This window comes from Camelina sativa, chromosome 15, assembly GCF_000633955.1.
Source record: "Camelina sativa cultivar DH55 chromosome 15, Cs, whole genome shotgun sequence".
NCBI classification, from domain to species: domain Eukaryota; kingdom Viridiplantae; phylum Streptophyta; class Magnoliopsida; order Brassicales; family Brassicaceae; genus Camelina; species Camelina sativa.
The window spans coordinates 7,822,809-7,840,283 of NC_025699.1; the positions used below are offsets into that span (position 1 = coordinate 7,822,809).

Below are 17,475 nucleotides of genomic sequence, written 5' to 3' on the forward strand. Positions count from 1 at the left end.
ACTTGATTGTATGGTTATCTGGCATTGATAGGTTGCTAGAATTGAGTTTTAGAGCATTGTTAGGATTGCTGGTTGTTTGATTTATGGATTAATGCTGGATATTACTTATTTGGTTATTGGATATTGTTTTATTGGTTATTTATTGGTATGTGGTTCCGCTGTTGGATTGTGAATGTGGTTAGGTGGCTAGTGGGTATGGGACCACTAGTTGTAGTTATTTAATTATATTATTATTTATTATTCTTTTATTAAAAAAAAAAAAAACGGGAAGGGTTGTTTCATTATGTGTCTCGGCCACAAAGGCCCATCGGTCCATTGTCTTAGTCTTATGTCGGTCTAATACAAACACTATATATATGTAACCTCATTCATTCGTTTATCAATAAGACAAGAGATTTACGTCCTACAAACTCTCTAGTTTACAACACGTTATCAGCATGATAGCCTCTAAGGCCAGCTGAGAAAAACCCTTACCCTAAAACCCTAAAAGCCGCCGCCTCTTTCCTTGTCCGAAGTTCCCATCGGCGATCGGTATTGCTCGAGTTCGTGGTTGGTTCCTGATCGGGGTGAGTTCTATTCGAGACTTCCTCGGTTCCAGCCTGTGTTCGTGATCAAGTTTTATCCGAGACTAGTTCGAGGTTCGCGGTTCCTAGACGTGAGCAGTCCGAGATCTGTTCGTGGGAGGCTGTAGCGGTTCTGTTTGAGGTTCGTGATCGAGAGAGAGGTACGACGGAGGTCTTTAGCTCCCGGTTCATATCCAGTCAGAATCCTAATCGGTGAAGGTAAATAAGATCTAAAACTCCCTTAGAACCTATGAACCGAAATCAATACATAAACTTAATGGAACCCTAAAACTACAAAGTATACAATCAACAAACTAGATTATGCTAAAACCCTATGATTTTAAAACTTAAAATCAGATATCTTGTTGCTTAGGGTTGCTTAGATTGATTGTGAATTGAACCTTTTGATCATAATTAAAATTCGGTTTTGTTGATTGCTATATCTTGATTGTTTCATATGTTGCATAGATTCAAACCTTGCATAGACAATAAACTAGAATCTTGCATAGATAATAAACATAGATTTTCTGTAAAACTTTCGGCCATATGAAACTTAAAACTCGAGCATAAGCGTATTCTAGGATTGTCAAGATTATTAGGATAACTTCTAATTTAACATAAGTAATTATCCTAAAATTATAAGAAACTAAAACCTTAAAATTTCGGATTTAAGATTAAAACATTAATTAGGATAAGTTTCTAAGATTAATTTAAGTATTTATCTAAAAGCCTAAGAACAAAATTTACTAAAATCCTAGATTGAAAAGGAAAACTTAAGAAAAAGAAATCATATCTAGAAATAAGGAAATTGTTGGATGCATTATCTATTTGCTTTTGTTGTCTTTGCATGCATGAATTTAAACCACGAAATTTATAAGAGGCAAGGCATGTTTCGGTCTCAAATACCGCATGGCCTAAGGCATGGTTCGGTCTCAAATACCGCATGACCTATTGATTGATTGCATGGTTCGATCTCAAATATCGCATGCTAATATTTGGTTGTATATTACTGTTTTATGCAGATGGCAAGCCTTAAGAGCCTAGACTATGGTATCTTGAATGCTTCTGGAAGCAACTACTTGCAATGGGCAATGGACACTAAGATCCATCTGAAGTCAAAGGACTTGTTCGAATGCATCGAAGAGGATTTTGAGTGCACGGGCAAGCAAAAGAATAAGTGTATCCAGCATATGCACCATCACATTGCTGAGAGTCTCAAGAATCAGTACCTCTTTATAGAAGATCCTCTCGCCCTTTGGACAGCGCTTAAACGCAGATACGGACACCAAAAGACGGTGCTCCTCCCAAAGGCCGAGTTCGATTGGAAGAACCTAAGGATCCAGGATTACAAATCCGTGGATGAGTATAACTCTGAGCTTTTTAGGATTGTCTCACTCCTTAGGCTGTGTGGTACTGAAGTAACAGAGAATGAGCTACTAGAGAAGACATTGTCTACCTTTAGCCCTCATAACATAGTCCTTCAGCAACAATACAGGCAAAAAGGCTTTGCTGACTATGGGAAACTCAATGAATGTTTACTGCTAGCTGAGCAGAACAATGAGTTGTTGTTGATGAATAGTGCTATGAGACCTCCTGGTTCTGCTCCATTACCAGAAGCATACAAGGTTGACTTGGGAAAGAAAAGTGCTGCAGAGCCTAAAGAGCTTAAGGAGCCTAAAGAGACCAACTATGTCCGCAGAGAAAGACACTACGGCCGTGGCCGTGGTGGCAGAGGACGTGGTGGTCGAGGAGGCCAAGCTAGCCGGTTTGAAGGTTACGGCCGTGGTGGTAGGGGCCGTGGGTCCTCTAAGCCACAAACCAAGGCTAAATCGGTTTGCCACCGATGTGGTATGTCTAACCACTGGGCAAAGAACTGCAGAATACCCAAACATCTCATTGATGCATATCAAGAGGTCTTGAAGAAGAATCCAGAAGCCAACCATGTGCATCTCGATGATGAAGGAGACTTCGATCATGAGAATGATGACTCCCTAGCCTATGAGACTTCCGACTGCCTTAAGAATGATGATTGAATTTCGGTTTTATTTTGGTTTAATTCTATGCTTTTATGCTTTGATTTCTTTCTATGTATTGGATAATTATTTTGGTTTAAATTCAAAGATTTTATTTTATACTTAATTGCCTTATTAAATCAAAACACAAAATGTTGTTTTATATAAAAATGGTTGAGGATATGAGTGAACTAGTGGTGGACAGTGGATCCAGCCACACTATACTAAAAGATAAAAGATATTTCATAAACCTCAAAATGAAAAATGCCAATGTTAGTACAATTGCGGGTATATCAAATTTGATAGAAGGCTACGGCCAGGCTCACATATTATTGCCTAATGGCACACATATTGAACTAAATGATGCCTTGTACTCACCCAGCTCTAAGAGAAGCTTATTGAGCTTTAAAGATATAAGATTAAATGGTTATCATATTGAAACCAAGGGTGAAGGAAATAAAGAATTCCTATACATTACAGAAATTGTAAAAGGACATAAGAAGGTCCTAGAGACTATACATGCACTAGCCATTGGTTTATACCATGCTAAGATTAACATGATAGAAGCTAACTTGGCAAAGCACAGAATGTTCAATGAACAGTTCACTCTATGGAATGACCGGCTAGGCCACCTGGGTTCGAACATGATGCGTAAATTGATTAAGAGTTCGAATGGACACAATCTTAAAGAGAGAAAAGTTATCCCTAAACATCTCACTTGTGTAGCATGTGCACAAGGGAAACTTATCATAAGGCCATCACTAGTAAAAGTCATTAAAGAGATTTTAAACTTTCTGGAAAGGATACAAGGTGATATATGTGGACCAATACACCCATCCTGTGGGACATTTAGATATTTTATGGTTATGATCGATGCATCAACCAGATGGTCACACGTTTGCTTGTTATCCACAAGGAACCTAGCATTTGCTAGGATGTTGGCTCAAATTATAAGGCTAAGAGCACACTTTCCAGATTTTCCACTTAAGACTAAACGTCTAGACAATGCTGGTGAATTCAAATCCCAAGCGTTTAATGATTATTGTATGTCCATGGGGGTGAGTGTGGAACATCCAGTGGCACATGTCCATACACAAAACGGATTAGCTGAATCCTTGATTAAACGAATACAGTTGATAGCTCGACCATTGTTAATGAGATCGAAGCTCCCTGTGTCGGCTTGGGGACACGCAGTCTTACATGCAGCAGAACTCATACGCATCAGGCCATCTAGTGATCACAAATATTCACCATCCCAACTATTATCGGGTCAAGAGCCAGACATATCCCATCTCAAAACATTTGGTTGTGCCGTTTATGTACCTATTGCTCCACCACAGAGAACTAAGATGGGACCTCAAAGGAGGATGAGAATATATGTTGGATATGAGTCTCCCACCATTATAAAGTATCTTGAGCCAACCACAGGAGATTTATTTAAGGCCAGATACGCGGACTGTCAATTCGTTGAGTCCGAATTCCCTGTGTTAGGTGGTGAGACTAGCAAGCTGGTCAAGGAATTAACATGGAATCAAACATCCTTAAATTGGCAAGATCCTCGAACTCTAGCATGTGATGCAGAGGTTCAAAAGATTATATATTTACAGAAGCTAGCTAATAAATTGCCAGATTCCATTGCTGACCCAAAGAGAGTAACAAAATCGTACATACCAGCTTGCAATGCACTAGTACGTATTGATGTTCAAAAGGAACACAATAATCAAGTTGCTACAGGGTCTAAGCCACGTTTGAAACGAGGTAGACCATTAGGTTCCAAAGATAAGAACCCTCGGAAGTCTAAAGGTGCAAAATAGACCGAGGTTAAGGGAATTACAGAAAATACAGACATAGCCGCGACAAAGCCTTAGGAACCAAGTGAGGTTCAGGACGCTGAACCTCAAGGTCCTGAAGGTATTGATAATAATGAGATCTCAATAAACTATATCATGTCTGGAATTCAATGGAACCGTAAAGATGTCGACATCGATGATATATTTGCATACAATGTAGCACTTGAGATAAATGAGGATCATGAACCCACATCTATATTAGAGTGCACTCAAAGCAAAGATTGGCTTAAATGGAAAGAAGCTATTGATGTGGAGTTAAACTCTTTGAAGAAGAGAAGTGTGTTTGGTCCGATCTTAAGGACAACACCGGAAGTTAAACCAGTTGGACATAAGTGGGTCTTTGTAAGGAAGAGAAATGAGAATAATGAAATTGTGAGATATAAAGCACGGCTTGTAGCACAAGGATTCTCTCAAAGACCAGGAATAGACTATGAGGAGACATAGTCCCATGTGATGGATGCAACGATTTTAGATATTTAATAAGTCTGGCTATAAGAGAAAAACTGGATTTTCGGTTAATGGATGTTGTGACTGCATATTTATATGGTCCACTGGATAATGAAATTTATATTAGATTACCAGAGGGTATTGAACTCAAAGATAAGAGTGGTTCTCGAGAACAGTACTGCATAAGGCTAGACAAATCGCTTTATGGACTGAAACAGAGTGGTCGAATGTGCTATAACCGATTAAGTGAATATTTAGCTAGAGAAGGCTATAAGAATGACCCAATCAGTCCATGTATATTCATAAAGAAGTTTGCAAACAAAGGATTTGTGATAATAGCAGTTTATGTAGATGATTTAAACATCCTTGGAACCTCTGGTGAAATCGCCCAAACAGTAGAGTATTTCAAGAAATAATTTGAGATGAAAGACCTAGGCAAGACAAAATTCTGTTTGGGATTGCAGCTTAAGTACAGAAACAATGGGATCCTTGTGCATCAAAAGGCATATACAGAAAAGGTACTCAAGAGGTTTAATATGTACGAAGCTCACTCATTGACTAGCCCAATGGTTGTGAGAAGTATTGAAGTGGATAAAGATCCATTTGCTCCTAAGAAAGACAATGAAGAAGTCTTTGGTCAAGAAGTGCCTTACTTCAGTGCTATAGGAGCGTTAATGTTCTTGGCTAGCCACACTAGACCAGACATATGTTTTGCCGTGAACCTCTTAGCAAGATATAGTTCTTGTCGGACTATAAGGCACTGGAATGGTATTAAACATGTTCTGCGTTACCTACAGGGAACGACAGACTTTGGTTTATTCTATACTAACTATAACAAAGAAGGTTTAGTTGGTTTTGCTGATGCAGGTTATCTACCCGATCTACACAATGGTAAGTCACAAACAGGTTATGTGTTTACACACGGTGGTACTGCGATCTCATGGCGAACTATGAAGCAAACTCTTGTGGCCACATCGTCAAATCACACGGAGATCCTAGCAATACATGAAGCCAGCCGTGAGTGTGTTTGGTTGAGGTCCATGACTCAACATATTCGGACGGATAGTGGCTTGGACGACAACAAGGAAGCAACCGTAATCTATGAAGACAATACGGCCTGCATCGCACAGCTCAAGGAAGGTTACATCAAGGGAGATCGGACGAAGCACATATTACCCAAGTTCTTTTTCACACATGAACTACAAAAGGCCGGAGAAGTTCAAGTGGTACAAGTCCAATCATGTGACAATTCAGCTGATCTCTTCACCAAATCATTGCCGACAACAACATTCAAGAAGCTCACACACCAGATTGGAATGCGGAGGCTTAAGGACTTAGAGTGATGCTTGGAACAGGGGGAGTAATGTGTGCTGTAATCTTTTTCCTTCACCAAAGTTTTGTCCTAATAGGTTTTCCTGGTAAGGTTTTAATGAGGCAGCATCCCCAAGCACATTGCATCGATCCCTTCCAGCATAGGCACGGTCATATCGTCCAAGGGGGAGTGTTGTAAAACACTTAGTGGACTCCATCGACCGGCCCATTTACTGTCCGTGTTATGTGTCTCGGCCACAAAGGCCCACCGGTCCATTGTCTTAGTCTTATGTCGGTCTAATACAAACACTATATATATGTAACCTCATTCATTCGTTTATCAATAAGACAAGAGATTTACGTCCTACAAACTCTCTAGTTTACAACAATTGTAAAATTTTAATGCTAAATTTTAATTTTAGAGACTACATGATATATATATTTTACATTGTTTTTATATTTAAAGATTCATCTCCATTATCTAATTTGGTTTATCATCTTATAAGTAATCATTTTCTCTTCCTCTCTCACCAATATCAAATGTTGTTATATATAATATGTGTTGTAAGAGTTTGATTCTATATTTTAATTTAGAAAGTTTTATATATAATTAACATTGTTTTTAACTTTTATATTATTTATATAAAAATAAAATATTTCTTTTATATTTCTTGCCTTTCTAATCTATTCATATTTATTTTTAAATTTTCCATAGCTAAATTTAAATTCACATATGTTGGTTTTAACAAAAAATCAAGTTTATTTGAGAATCTGTTTCAAAAAAACCAAATGAAATATCATTGTAAAATTTTAATGCTAAATTTTAATTTTAGAGACTACATGATATATATATTTTACATTGTTTTGATATTTCAAGATTCATCTCCATTATCTAATTTGGATTATCATCTTATAAGTAATCATTCTCTCCTCCTCTCTCACCAATATCAAATGTTGTTATATCTAATATGTGTTGTAAGAGTTTGATTCTATATTTTAATTTAGAAAGTTTTATATATTTTAACATTGTTTTTAACTTTTATATTATTTATAGAGAATTTGTTAAAAATGCCCCTTTTGATATACCCCTTTTCAAAAATACCCTCTTTTCTGGCCATTTTTATTTATGCCCTCTTTTAATTTTAAATGACCATTTTACCCTTAGATGAAAATTATTTTATTCAATAAAAAGAAAAACAAAATTTTTCCGCCAAAAAATTTCCGACATATTTTCCCGCCAAAAATTTTTCAAAAAAATTTTCCCGCCAAAAATTTTTTTGTCAAAAAACTTTTGATAAAAAATTTCGAAAAAAAAAATTTTCCCGCCAAAAAAAATTTATAAGGTTTTTAAAAGGTTTTATAAGGTTTCTACCTTATAAAAGCCTTATAAACACCTTGTAAAGGCTTTTACAAGATTTTTTAAAGAGTTTTAAAAGGTTTTTTAAACAACTTGTAAACGCTTTTACAAGATTTTTAAAAGGTTTTTAAAAGGTTTTAAAAGGTTTTTAAAAGGTTTTTAAAAGGTTTTCAAATGGTTTTTAAAAGGATTTTTAAAAGGTTTTTAAACACCTTCTAAACCCTTTTACAATGTTTTTAAAAACCTTGTAAAAGTTTTTATAAAATTTTTAAAAGGTTTTTAAACACCTTTTAAATGCTTTTAAAAAGTTTTTAAAAGCGTTTACAAGGTGTTAAAAAACCTTTTAAAGCATTTACAAGCTTTTTAAAAGCATTTACAAGGTTTTTAAAAGCATTTACAAAGTTTTTAAAACCTTGTAAACGCTTTTAAAAGTTTTTTAAAAGCATTTACAAGATTTTTAAAAGGTATAAATTTCAATATTTTTGGCGGGAAAATTTTTCGATTTTGGCGGGAAAAAATAATTTTTTCGGGAAAAATTTTCGATTTTGGCGGCAAAATATTTTTGATTTTGATGATTGTACATTCTTGCTGTCACTCAAAAAGGGTAATTTGGTCATTTTGTATATAAAGAAGGGTAGTTTTAAAAATGGTCAACATGAAGGGGTATTTTTAAAAAGAGATATGGAAAAAGGGGCATTTTTGAGAATAAAATAAAAATAAAATAAAATATTTCTTGAGAATTTGTTAAAAATGCCCTTTTTGATATACCCCTTTTCAAAAATACCCTCTTTTCTGGCCATTTTTATTTATGCCCTCTTTTAATTTTTAATGACCATTTTACCCTTAGATGAAAATTATTTTATTCAATAAAAAGAAAAACAAAATTTTCCCGCCAAAAAATTTCCGACATATTTCCCGCCAAAAATTTTTCAAAAAAATTTTCCTGCCAAAAAAAATTTACAAGGTTTTTAAAAGGTTTTTAAACACCTTGTAAACGCTTTTAAAAACTTTTTAAAAGCATTTACAAGGTTTTTAAAAACATTGTAAAAGGGTTTAGAAGGTGTTTAAAAACCTTTTAAAAATCCTTTTAAAAACCATTTGAAAACCTTTTAAAACCTTTTAAAAATCCTTTTAAAAACCATTTGAAAACCTTTTAAAACCTTTTAAAAATCCTTTTAAAAACCATTTGAAAACCTTTTAAAACCTTTTAAAAATCCTTTTAAAAACCATTTGAAAACCTTTTAAAACCTTTTAAAAATCCTTTTAAAAACCATTTGAAAACCTTTTAAAACCTTTTAAAAATCCTTTTAAAAACCATTTGAAAACCTTTTAAAACCTTTTAAAAATCCTTTTAAAAACCATTTGAAAACCTTTTAAAACCTTTTAAAAATCCTTTTAAAAACCATTTGAAAACCTTTTAAAACCTTTTAAAAATCCTTTTAAAAACCATTTGAAAACCTTTTAAAACCTTTTAAAAATCCTTTTAAAAACCATTTGAAAACCTTTTAAAACCTTTTAAAAATCCTTTTAAAAACCATTTGAAAACCTTTTAAAACCTTTTAAAAATCCTTTTAAAAACCATTTGAAAACCTTTTAAAACCTTTTAAAAATCCTTTTAAAAACCATTTGAAAACCTTTTAAAACCTTTTAAAAATCCTTTTAAAAACCATTTGAAAACCTTTTAAAACCTTTTAAAAATCTTGTAAAAGCCTTTATAAGGTGTTTATAAGGCTTTTATAAGGTAGAAATCTTATAAAACCTTTTAAAAACCTTGTAAATTTTTTTTGGCAGGAAAATTTTTTTGAAAAATTTTTGGCGGGAAATATGTCGGAAATTTTTTGGCGGGAAAATATTTTCGATTTTGATGACTGTACATTCTTGCTGTCACTCAAAAAGGGTAATTTGGTCATTTTGTATATAAAGAGGGTAGTGTTAATAATGGTCAACATGAAGGGGTATTTTTAAAAAGAGATATGGAAAAAGGGGCATTTTTGAGAATGCCCCATATTTCTTTTATATTTCTTGCCTTTCTAATCTATTCATATTTTTTTTTAAATTTTCCATAGCTAAATTTAAATTCACATATGTTTCCATAAATCAAGTTTTAATTTTTAAATTTTCTTCAGGTTTTAACAAAAAATCAAGTTTATTTGAGAATCTGTTTCAAAAGGTTTATCTTCACTAGATGTTAGCTCACGTTACGCTTGAGTTCTTACATAATCGTTATTCTATTTTGAAAAAATAATATAAATTTTTTTTTTTTTGTGTATGTCAAAATTTAAAGACTACTTAATATGATTTTAACTAAAGTAAAAAAATCAAATTTTCTTTTGATGATATATGAAGTGTAATTAAGTCATATTATATCTTACATGCCATATGCCATATATTTTTGTAGTTGTATTCATATTTCAAAATCATTGTGATATATATTTTCATAAAATTTATTTTGTAGTGTAGTTATGCATATTATTTTATTTAATTATGGTGACAGGTTAAAAAGATTTAAAATGTTTCAATTAAAAAAAAATTAAAATAATAAACAGTAGGTTTACAGTGTCTCATACATATATAACTAAATGAGTCTAACGATAGATTATTAGACTAATACATTTTCTAGAAAATAAAATTAAAAAACAGCAACTACTTTCTTATATTATTATTTTAAATTCTTTAATTGTGTCTGGACTTTGATTTATATGAAATGATAATGTTTCATATAGAAAAAAAATATTAAACTATATATCATATATTACATGTATATTCTATTAAAATAAACTGAAACTTTTATTAAGTTAAGATATCATTGGTTAAATCAAGAAAAATATTGATAATGTAGAATTTATAAAATTATGTGAGATTTGAAATATGAGGCCATGAGGATAGTAAGATGTGTGTCTTTGTTTTAATAGATAATACAGAAAGCGATGTATCAAAGGTAACTATTTGAGAGTTACAAAAGTGCAATTAAGTGCATACTTATACATTTTTAACATGTTCTATTATATTAAATTAAATTCATTGAGAACACTACTATGATATTATTATGGGAGTTACAAACAAACTTTATGTTTTTCCAACTCTTAAAATTAAAACCCATTTAATTTAAAAGTGAGTGTGGGTAGGTCCATAATTTGATTCAAAAGTATAATATGTTATACATTTATCATTTAAAAGGAATAGGAACATCTTATTCTCAAATAAATTTGATTTTTCGTTAAATCCAACATATATGAATTTATATATAACTATGAAAATTTTAAAAATAACTATGAATAAATTAGAAAGGCAAGAAATATTTTATTTTTATATAAATAAAATAAAAATTGAAAACAATGTTAAATATGTATAATACTTTCTAAATTAAAATATAGAATCAAACTCTTACAACACATATGAGATATAACAACATTTGATAATCGTGGGAGAAGATGATTACATATAAGATGATAATCCAAATAGATAATAGAGATGAATCTTTAAAAATAAGAACAATATAAAATACATATCATGTAGTCTCTAAAATTAAAATTTAACATAAAAAATTACAATACAACAAAAATAAGAAATAAAAAGAAAACAAAAAAAAAGCAAAAAATTATTTGAGGTCTTGTGAAAGAGAATGAAAGTAAAATAATATTAATATGAGAGAATGAGAGAATGCTTATTTATATGATAAGAATTGATGGAAGTTACAAAAGAAAAATGAGTGCATAATTATAATTTATTGTGTTTGAGTAAAATTGAATGGTGGAATATGATTAATACATAATTTATTTTATTTTCAGTTATAATTTTATTCTAATGTGTGAGTTAAATTTATTGTGTTAATTGGGTCTTAAATATTGTTTAAAACAATTAAATAATTAGAAAGCAAATAACAAAATAAAAAAATAGAAATCTTTGGCTTCAACCAGACGACACTTCAAGATCGAGTGGCTGACGAGTAATCGTAGCATCCGATCCAGCAACACCGGCGCCTCCGGGTTGGTAGGTTTGGAGCCACTATCTCAAATAAATTTTTTTAAAAAAATTAATAATTTATTTTTTTGAGAAATCATCAACGTTTCTTGCCGCTGGAGAAGCTCTTAGGCAACCCATATCCTTTCAACACACTCATTGCAAGATCTGATACCTGAAACAAAACAAAACAAATTGATGATCTCCAAGTTTCTAAACTAAACACTACATTATACCTTTAGGCGAGAATCCACATCAAACAAAGAATTCGAAATAGCAATCAAAGACACTTTAAGGTAACATGCGTTATTTTGTCGTAAGCATCGAAACCCTAGCTGCTGAGATTCATTACAAAGTTGACTCAAACCTCTGCACAGTATTGGAAAGACATAATAAACCCCTAAAATTTTATTCGCATAGCCAAAAAAATGAAAATTGAAAAACAGATGGCGAAAAGAAGAAGCATCGACACAAAACCCGATCGGAGCTGGATAAGCAGAGACATATCTCCTCGAAGAAAAAGAATTAGAAGAAGTGGACAAATCGGATTTGGGAGGCCTAGGGTTTGGAATGAAAGAAGACGAAGCGTGGGACAATAGGAAAAAAGGAAGAAGAAGTGAACAATTGAGGATTAGCGTTGGTTTCACAAGAGTTCTCAATCACCGGCACATCAGTTGTAACAAGCTTCTTCGCATCCATGTCATGTGGATCAGAGGATCCAAGTTCCGGCTCTCCAGGTTCCGATCCAAGTTCCATGAAATAACCAGAACCGTTTTTTTAACAATAATAATCATATAATTAAATATCCTTTAATATTTAATTACAATCCAACCAATAAACCAACAATAACCCAACATACACAACATAAGACATATCAAACCAACTCCAATATATTAAAATACAATACCAATCATAAACAATATAAACCAGAAACCGAGTATGCTTCTAAACAAGGTTCCAAAATAAGTAACATAACCAATAATACAACCTGCACCACAAACACAATAAGGTGCGTAAGTATTACCAGAAATACCTGGTGAGGCAATCCTCCCATCTAAGAGCTATACACACAAGCAAATCAAGAGTACAACTACAAATAAAACATAGCAAACCAGCCATTAAATATAACATCCAATAACACATTCACCACACCTACACATCATCACACAAAACAAGTCATACAATGCAATCTCTTAGAGAAGCTCATGGTCACACACTCGCCTTATCAAACTGATTATAACAACAAATACAACCATTAGATACTCTCCTTACGTCCGAAACAGCCCAACAACGCCCTATAACAAGCCACATAACCAAAAACGACTTTATAGCAAAACTGGACCGAAACATCAGAAAAGAAAAATCTCAATGACAAAACCCTAAAATAAAAACCAACCGTTAACTATCAAATCCTCCGGTGAAAAGCTACCCCTAGACGTCACAAAGCTTCCCACAAAATCTCGTGCCGATCAGAAACCAGACAAAACCACAATATCAATTGCAATCCCCGATGGTCCTAACTCGCCTATGAGAAAACGTATCTCACGAAACTGCCAATAACTCATCGAGTTTAATTCTAAATCCACTTTTTGGACAATGACAATGAAAGGCTTTGGAACAACTCTACCAAATTTCGTTACCTTTGACGACGATTTGAGCAGTCGAACCCTTTTTCTCCTGAAACCTGACAATTCTGCTTCTCTTGCCTTCACTCTAAGTTCAAACTAATTCTCCTTCTTTCTCTCTTCCACCCTCAACGACCAAGTCTCCTTCTCTCTGAGCAACATCAACAAACTTCTACAACTAAAAAGAAGAGAAGCATCAATCTTTGTAGAGAGGAATTAGAGCTTTTTGGTTTAATTAGATTAAACCTAGTTTATCTAAACTGAAACTAATTAACCACCCTTTGGTTTAATTAATAACTCGACTAGCTTAGTAAACCAACCAGAAATTAGACCAAATTAACTCTAATTCCCGATATAAACTCTAATTATTCATAATTTTTTGGGACACGGGCATTACATTTCTTATCTAGAATCTGATCAATTTCAAACTGTTTCTCTTTAGAAACTTTGTCACAGTCTCCATGGAATCAGACTCCATTGTAATAATGTTTCTTATTTTTTCCCAACGCCAAAAGGGCAATTGACAATCAATTTCAATTCGAAAAGACGGAAACTCATAGATTCCATCGTCGTTGTTTTTTTTTTGGAATAAGTCGATAAATTTGCATAAGACAAAAAAATTGTTGGATTTAGTTAATGTAGCCCATTAACCATTTACTACAAACATAACACACAGCCCATTAACTGTTTAAACATCGGATAAATGAAAGAGAGAAAAAAACAGAAATAGAATTCATAAATGCCATGTGGCAAACAGTAAGAGCTTTCTTAGAAGTGGAAGCATACTTTATTATATAAGATATATAAAAAATATTTTTATTATTGTTGAAAATATTATAAGAAACATATTAATAAAGATTTTTTTTAACTAAAACTGGGTTATAAATTAACAGATTAATAAAGAAGTTTCACTTGTCAATTTAAATTAATATTGCCTTCAAAATTAATAAATTGAATGACATATAATTTTGCAGCCTTCTTCAATATATTAAATAAGATTATATAGTATATTTTAATATTTTCTTACATAATTAAAATCGCATATTAAGTTTAAATTTCAAGAAATAGATTTTTTTTTTTACGTTTCAAAATCAATATGTCAATGTGTTACCAAAAAAAAAATCCAAACATGTAAAGCGAAATTTTATTTCCATTAAGATAAAGTCTCTTTCCTCTCAACTTTACATGGTAATCATTAATCCATGTTTAATTGGTAAAACACTTTGACAAATTCAACTTAGCATATTATTAAAAGCAAAAGGAATCAAAATCTTCTGAAACAGATCATTGTTCTCGTTACTAACAGGAGATTTCTGTTTATTTCTTTCCTTGATAGCGTCCTCGCAATTGCCTGGTACATCCAAAGCTATACCAAAATCACTATTAGCGCTTGCATAGTCTTTCGATCGAAAGCTCGCTAAAGCAGTGTGTAACGAATCATTAGCATCGCCATAAAACTCAACGCAAAGGCGTAGCTCTGCTTCAATACTTCTATATCCCTTGCCCTTGAGGATCTGTTCAACGATTCTTTTAACGTTTATAGCTTTTGCTTCAGCGTTCTTCGTCGACGCTAGGATCAAATCTTCAAGGGTGGTTGCGGTTTTGCTTTGTGGATCTTGTGTAAGAGAATCGACGCAGAAATTGTATATCATGGCCGAATCTTTCATGGCTGCTTTCTTGCAAGAATCTTGAATGAGAGTTTGAGCAAATGCGAAACCGTTCAAGAGAAGAGAGAACATAACCAATGAAACTAAGAATTTCATCTCTTTTTATTTTATTTTTCTTTGGAGGAAGTAGATAAAATAAGAATTGATTGATGAAGAATATGTTCACTATGTGTTGCAATTTATAGTAAAAGTGAACATAGAAGTTTATGGTAAGACTCTTTGACTATGTACAATGGATGTGTTGAATCATTAATTCANAAAAAAAAAAAAAAAAAAAAAAAAAAAAAAAAAAAAAAAAAAAAAAAAAAAAAAAAAAAACTATGTTGAATAACAAAAGTTGGGACCACTAGAACACATGGTGCATTATTATTGGTTGTTAAAGTTCTTTATAATTTTAATTCATTCTAACTGTTTGACATCAATTATTTGATAGTAATCAAAGTTTTATTTTATTTTGCTTTACCTAAAAATTTATTATTTTCATACTTTATAAATAGAGACTTTTTTTTTCATTTCATTTGAACATATAAATGTTTTTTCTTTTACTATTATTTTTCTATTAACCTCCAATTTTATTTATTTTAGTAATGAATGATTCTTCTCCTTATTACTTACATAACAAAAAAAAGTCATAATAATATTATTAGTTTAAGAAAGATTTTTTAATTCATTTTTTGTTAATATATTTTCAATTAATAATTCTTATTTATATGTAATTATAAAAACATAATACAAAATAAACATATAGAATAAAAGTAATGGAGCAAGGTGTTGAATTTTATTAAACAAAACCATTATAGATGATAAAATTGTATGAATGTTGAATAATTAGGTAAAGGAAAAATAAGATGATGTGGAGTGGTAAAAAGTGAAAAAAAAAAAGATGGTATTGAAAAACAAAATTAATGTATATATCCTCAATTCTTCATTAGACAACCCTTAATGGGTATTTTAACTTTAGAATAATATTAGTTTAATTTAAGAACTACACTAACTATGTATGTATTAATTTTTCTCACTCCACTGGTGAACCTTAAAATGAGTGTCTTAAAAATTAAAAATTAATTATTTATATAAAATGTGTTTTTCTAGTATAAATTATAATGTAACAAATGTTAATTACAATTTATATGAAAAGAAAATATAAATATAAATTATAATTGTAGTACATTTTATAAAAACATAATATATCTATACTAGTATTTTTGCAGCAGTTTTTGCTCAAAAATACTTTTTGGAAAGTTTTTACATTTAATGTATTGACTTTAATATTAGTTACCAATTTCAAAATTAATTATAAGTAAGATTTTAAAAAATAAGGAAGTATTTCTGTCTCATTCAAACATCAAGATATGATTCCCTTTCATTTTTATTTAAATTTATATTTAAATTATCTTGAATTATTCTATAATACATTTAGTCAATAAAAATTGTGATTTTTCCCTGCATATGATGTAATACAAAAATTTTAAAACGGACATATATTACTCAATATATAAATTAAAAATATGGTACAATATCCCACATCGTCAAAAAAATTAGACAATAGTTTAGAGTCATACCTTCAAAGAGACCAAAATGATTCCGAATACAAATGAGTAGAAAGCTTGATTTATCAGGCATTCAAACTTTAAAAACTTGCATTTGGTTTATTCCGGTTCTTTATTTTAAAGATTTTTAAAAGGTTAAATATGAAAAATATTTAAAAGCTTTAAAAAGTTATATATGATAAATATTATACCGTAGATACACAATAAATATTAAACATTAATATGATAAAGTGTGAGTTAAAATATCTCGGGACGGGTTTTATCGATTTTTATATTAATTAAAAAATATCATTAATTTGGTGTTACACGGGTAAAACATCATTTCGTTATTTTGTTAACATTGTTGGTATCAGAGAATAGACATATCTAATCAAAATTGATTAAAATAAATATCATGTAAAAAATATATTATATTGCGGTATTATATGGTTTATTTAACAATTATTATGTAATTATAACATATTTAACCAATAAATACAACTTATAATTTAGTTATAAATAATTTTTGTCCGCGGTGTACCGCGGGTACTAATCTAGTTACATGATAAATGGGAAACCCACAATCGAAGGCTTGCCAAAGCTTTAATGGAAAAACTCATAATCTTGGATTGGATTTCTTCCTCATGTGGCATGTACCATGATGCATCCAAAACCTGACCACAAGAAACAAACAAGTTACATAAGAATCACGGCAGAAAAAGTCTTGACAAAGTCTACAGTCACAACAAGTGCAAGTGTGAGCTGAATGCTTGGTCACAGTTCAATAAAGTGAAGTACACAAGTGAAGGAAACCATTTGAGAGTTACAAAAGTGCAATTAAGAGCATACTTATACATTTTTAACATGTTCTATTAATTCATTGATATTATTATGGGAGTTACAAACAAACTTTTATGTTTTTCCAACTCTTAAAATTAAAACCCATTTAATTTAAAAGTGAGTGTGGCTAGGTCCATAATTTGATTCAAAAGTATAATATGTTATACATTGATCATTTAAAAGGAATAGGAACATCTAATTCTCAAATAAACTTGATTTTTCGTTAAATCCAACATATATGAATTTATATATAACTCTGAAAATTTAAAAAATAACTATGAATAAATTAGAAAGGCAAGAAATATTTTATTTTT

General features: G+C 31.3%; 1 protein-coding gene across 1 annotated transcript; it reads right to left on the bottom strand.

The window, feature by feature from the left end:
* LOC104745941 (putative invertase inhibitor) lies at positions 14,258-14,923 on the bottom strand. The gene has a single exon (XM_010467324.1). The coding sequence runs from the start codon at positions 14,886-14,888 to the stop codon at positions 14,358-14,360; it is 531 nt and encodes a 176-aa protein (XP_010465626.1). The 5' UTR covers positions 14,889-14,923; the 3' UTR covers positions 14,258-14,357.